Source organism: Nestor notabilis, unplaced genomic scaffold (assembly GCF_000696875.1).
Source record: "Nestor notabilis isolate BGI_N333 unplaced genomic scaffold, ASM69687v1 scaffold33332, whole genome shotgun sequence".
NCBI classification, from domain to species: Eukaryota; Metazoa; Chordata; class Aves; order Psittaciformes; family Psittacidae; genus Nestor; species Nestor notabilis.
In genome coordinates this window covers 23379-28739 of record NW_009917556.1, presented here as the reverse complement: position 1 = coordinate 28739, position 5361 = coordinate 23379, and the positions used below count along the sequence as shown (strand labels likewise).

The 5361-nt window shown below is 52.3% G+C and overlaps 1 protein-coding gene across 1 annotated transcript in view; it reads left to right on the top strand.

Annotated features, from left to right (window-relative positions):
* Positions 1–4946, top strand: part of ABCD4 (ATP-binding cassette, sub-family D (ALD), member 4) — a 14040-nt gene extending 9094 nt beyond the window's left edge. Inside the window, exons 9-18 of the mRNA XM_010009293.1 lie at positions 134–225; positions 404–493; positions 762–970; positions 1248–1339; positions 1520–1556; positions 2703–2752; positions 3036–3088; positions 3450–3526; positions 4579–4694; positions 4851–4946. Of these exons, the coding sequence (XP_010007595.1) occupies positions 134–225; positions 404–493; positions 762–970; positions 1248–1339; positions 1520–1556; positions 2703–2752; positions 3036–3088; positions 3450–3526; positions 4579–4694; positions 4851–4946 (912 nt within the window). The remainder of the gene's footprint in view (positions 1–133; positions 226–403; positions 494–761; positions 971–1247; positions 1340–1519; positions 1557–2702; positions 2753–3035; positions 3089–3449; positions 3527–4578; positions 4695–4850) is intronic.
* Positions 4947–5361: the final 415 nt, after the last annotated feature.

Below are 5361 nucleotides of genomic sequence, written 5' to 3'. Positions count from 1 at the left end.
CTCCCATCTGCCTGCTGAGACTGCTGACATGGCCCCTTGTCTGGACTCCTTGACTGCCTCCTCGTAGCATGGAGGAAGGAGCAATACCCCAGCTCAGTGCTGACCCTTGCTCTGGCATGTGATTTCTCCCTAGAATGCCTTTGTTTCCATCTACCTCATTGGCTGCTTCAGCCAGCTCATAGATCTCTCCCGTTCCGTGACCGATGTAGCTGGCTACACACACAGGTGAGCTTCTCTGTGGGCAGGTCTCTGCAGGAAAGGGAGGTATGGGACAAGACTCTGTCCATGTTTGTGCTAAATAAATAAGAAACAGTTGCCTGTGAGCAAGCACAGACAAGTTTGGACATTGTGAGGAGGCCGTTCGAGTTGTCCCTGGCATTCATGCAACCTCTTGTTTGTCTAGGATTGGTGAACTGCAGGAGACCTTGCTGAGCCTTGGCAGAAAAAGAAGTGGTAACTGCTCAGAAGCCAAAACCAGCTGGGATTTGGACAGGTGAGTCTCCCCTCAGCAACTGGCTGGTTTGCAGCTTATGTGCCAGAATGTGTGACTGTCATGGGACAGAGGTGCCCGTTGGTGTTATATCCTGTTGTATGCATTTGGTTGGAGAAGGCAGCGCTCGCTGTGATTTATCATTCCTGGGGCACATGGGGCAGGACTGCTGTCACAAGGGCACAGGAGGCTTAAGGTGCCTGATGTTTGCTAGTCTCAGCGTGATCGCTTACCCCCAAATCTCTCCTCCTTTGTCTTGGTGGTGGCCCAGCAGCCATTCTGAGGAGGACCCGCTGCCAAGGGACACAGCTTTCCTTCTGGAGCGAGTGACGCTCTTGGTGCCATCCTCTGGCAAGCTGCTCATCAAGGACTTGAGCCTCAGGATCTCACAAGGAAACAGTGTGATGATTGTGGGGAACACTGGCACAGGGAAGACATCTCTCCTGAGGGTCCTTGGGGGACTCTGGGAGAGCACGCAGGGTAAGGACTGCTGCTTGCCGCAGCCTTCTCATTCTCAACCAGGGCTGCCCTGAGTTTGGAAGGTAGCAGTGTGGGGTTGTGAGGCCAGTGCCACCTTGTGATGGTGAATGTGTCACTGATGCATTCGAGCCACCGCTCTGTTGCATACTTTGCTCTGGGTCTTATTGCTTTGCCCTGTGCAAATATGCCTTTTTTGTGATTTCTTTGCTACTACAGGGGGGCATTGGGTAGTTGCTGGCTTGCACTGCAGGCTTGGCATGAGTGTGTCTCTGTGCAGGAAGCATCAAGATGCTGACCTGCTTTGGCCCTCAGGGAGTGGTGTTCCTGCCACAGCAGCCGTTCTTCACTGATGGAAGTCTGCGTGAGCAGGTGAGCCCAAGGGCTGCCTCTGTCTCCGGCTCTGGTCATGCCCCTGCAGAAAGGCCTGCAGGAGGGAGGGTGCCTGTGACTGCTCCTTCCCTCGTGCCAGAGTTCATACCACTGCCCTTGCATCTCTGATGGACTGTGCCCAGCTGCCTCTGACATGGCTTCTTTTGCTCTGTTGAACAGGTGATCTATCCCTTGAAGGAGATCTATCCAGTTTCAGGTATGTAGAAATTCATTAGAGCCAGCCCTGTGGTGTGTCTTCACTGTCCTGTGCCCAGTGCAGCTTTTCCCCTACTGTGCCCCATCAGGAGCAATCATCCATTTTGCTTTTGTTGCTCTCTGCTTTTCTGTGGGAGATTTACCTTAGTGAAGGTTAAGGTCAGGTCTGTGTTCCCTCCCAAAAGGGAGAGAACATGTTCTCTTGATAAGAACATACTCTCTTGGTGCAGTAGGGACAAGCTGGCCATGCTCTGCATGTTGTGCTGGACATGTAATATGTGTCGAGGCACCTTGCTGATGGAGTATATCTGATCTGTCTAGTACAACCTGCCTCTGATAGGCCATGTTACCTTCATCTCATTTTCCATCCACCTCCATCTTTCACTGTTCCTCTTTTTCAAATGATGTCCCAGGGCCTTGCATGCTGTCGAGGTCAGACTGCATGGATTCTTTGTTTCCCCTGCCCTTTTCCCAAGCCAGACCACATATGGTCTGCTGCAGCCTGCAGATGTCCACGTTTAAGTTTCTGAGTGAAGCAGTGTAACGTGCTGGTTTCAAACACTTGGGAGTCGCAGTCTTGCAGAGAGTAACTGCAGCCATCAGCCACTGTTGTGGCTCTTCACATGGCAGATGCACAGTCCTTCTGCTCAGCTTCCATAGCTGCTGACTGTTCCAGATCAAGTGTATTCTCTGCTCCACAGAGGTTTTTCCCATCCCGCATGGGTTCCTTTTGCTGGCTGTTACCTGAGCCCTGCTCCCATGACTCTACCACTTAGAGCGTACAGTGGGTAGTCAGCCATAAGAGAGCAGCTGGTGAGCAGGGCCATGGCAATTGAAGCCTGAATCCTTGTGTTCTGGCTTTGTCCATCTGTGGCCACAGACTGAGCCAAGTCCCAGGTGTATCTGTGGAGCCCAGCTACCTCCTGGCATGCTGCTGAGAGCCAGGGTAAACATTTTTGAGGGAGGTCAGTCTTTGGGAGTATTTTGTGCCACAGCTCAGGACCTGACATAGTTAAATGTTTGAGACAGCTACACTGGACTTCAGAAGACCCTTCAATCCTGCCCTCTTGCTCCGCCAACCGCTCTGTGGAGCTGTGACCCCAGCACACATTGCCTCTGCTTAATGCTTTGCTGCTTTCTCCCGTAGGATCTGCAGATGATGAGAGAATTGTGCGATTCCTGGAGCTGGCTGGGCTGGTGAGTCCTTGGGAGTGCTGCTGCCTTCTTTCCTGGTACTGCCAGCGAGGGAAGAAGGGGATGAGGTTTCATGGCAGCATAGTATGACTGTGTGCTGGACACACAGGCACATTGTCTGCAGCTGAGATAGGACTGTTCACGGGACAGGCAGAGGAGGAGGGATACGGAGCAACTTCAGCTCAAGCAGGAAAAGTGAGAATAGCAGGAAGGGGGTGGTTATGCTCAGGGCCATGGGCTGACAGAGTTGGAGTCTGTGTTCACAAGACTGCTGTGCTCTCTGCAGACTGACTTGCTGGCGAGGGCCGGAGGACTGGATGAGCAGGTGGACTGGAACTGGTAAGGGAGCTTGCCGTCCGTGTGAATTTGGGAGATCCCTTTGGGTGAGGAACCCTTCTAAGCAGATGCACATTGCTGCTGGACTTTGGAACATCTGTGTCCAGATGTGTCCTGTGGGAGGTGGGCAGTATACAGCGGCAAAGCCTTTGTGCCCCAAGCATCAATGCCAACAATCACAAGCCATGCTGCTCTGCAGGCAGCCAACTATGCACAGGGGTGCAGACCCAGTCCCAGAGTGGAGGGAGCACAGGACAACACAGGGACAGTTGCTTGCTGGGGTCTCCAGTATCAACAGCCATAAGCTCTTCAGTAAACAAGCTCTTTTTGTTGAGGGAGATTTCAAATCTCAACCCTGCTGCAGGTATGACATCCTTTCCCCAGGGGAGATGCAGAGGCTCTCGTTTGCACGGCTCTTCTACCTCCAGCCAAAATATGCAGGTGAGTGAGTGACCGCCAAAGAAAGGGAGTGGGTGTCTGTGTGCAAAGGCAGGGCTGTTGGTGTAAAGAGAAGCTGGTACACAGACAGCTCATGAAATCCTTTCTTTACTAGGAACATGCGTCATCTTGACCATTATTTTAGCAGCATAGCACACAGAGGATTCAGGGTGAAAACATTTCATGGTCTGTGTGGAGGGTGGAAAATCAAGAGGCTGTATATCAGACATTCTCTTAGGGAAGCAGTGATTCATGTTCAGGTTTCTGTGTTTTCACTTCAGGTCCAGTGGCACCTGAAGAAGCCCTCTCTCAGCACACTTACCAGTTGCACGTAAAGAAGTGTGCATGCTAGGGAGCTGCCATATCTGAAGCTTCTGAACCTCTGTAGGATTGTGGAAGCAATGTGGGAAATTCAGCTGTAATGAGTCATGAGGCCCAGGGTAGGTGTGGGTGAACAGAACTGGTGTCAGTAGCAAGTAGCCACATATAAGTAGCTCTCCCCCTGAAGCCTGTGGTATGGCTCAGTTCTGTCTGGGCAGAAGGAACCGCTGGATTGCAAACTAAAAACTCTAGAGATGATGTAAACCAAATTGAATTTATCTGCTCCAGATCTGCAGTATTTATCCTTAACTGACAGGAAGGTGCCTCAGACCATCCTGGATGCTCCAGGTAGGTCTGGGCCAGAGGGATGCACAGGCTGCTGCTCAGCCCAGCATTCCGGCACACAGCCTGCCTTGGGAAGGTTGCATTTTGGTTTTCACAGCAGTGGGGACCAGGCAGTGGCTGGTAGCTGTTGAGAGGGAGGAATGAGGTGAGCAGTGCTGTTTGGATGTTATCAAGGGCTTGTAGGGAAGGGCAGCTTTTCCAGCTGGCTGACACCAGCTGTGCCAGAGGAAACTCGGAGTCCTTAGGCTTCTCCTCAGTTGCCTTCTGCAGCTGCTCTAACCAGGAACTCTGATTAACGTGTGAAATGTTCTCTGCAGTTGCTGCTTTTTCGCCTAGGGGGAGATGACTGGTCAGGAGAGCATTTGTGGGGCTTACAACTTTTCTCTCAGTGCTAGATGAAGCCACCAGTGCCCTGACCGAAGACGTGGAGCATGAACTGTACCGTATGTGTCTTCAGCTGGGCATGACGCTGATCAGTGTGGGACACAGGGCCAGCCTGGAAAAGGTGAGACAGCACTCCACACCTGCCTGGGGTGGCAACACAGGGGAAGCAGAGGGGTCCCTGGCGAGCAGAGGGAAATGACTGAGGCTGGAGAGCCTCAGTGTGGGAGGACATGCCCTCACAGAGACATCCTTTAGTTGTTGTGTTATTGAATTGCAGTTCCACAGCTGGATTTTGAAGCTTCATGGGGAGGGAAGATGGGAACTCACTCGATGTGAGAAGATAAAGCAGCTCTCAGCTGGGGAAGGATGCTGAAAGACATGCCCTTGTCTGGCCAGCTGCAGAACCTGCACATGCGTGAGAGAGCTCTGAAAGCAGATGTGAAGCTGCTGAGCCAGCAGCTGTCAAAAAGGGATTCATCCAGTGCAAGACCACTTCTGGATTTTGATTATAGACACAGACACAAGTCTGAACTTGTGGTGTGGGGTTCTGCCAGGAGCCATCCTTCTCCCAGCCTCCTTCTCTTGCGTCCCTGCCCCTCATGGGGGAAAGGGCTGAGCTGCTAAGCTGCCTAAAGAGAAGATGCTGCCTCATGGGGCTTGTAGAAGCAATGGCCAGGGGAACCTCCGCTTGTCAAGGATGCAGTGGCACAAGGCTGGGATGCAGCTTCCTTTTCTGCCCTCTGTGCCTTGCTGGGTCCTCTGCCTCTTTGATACACAGCATTGCAGAA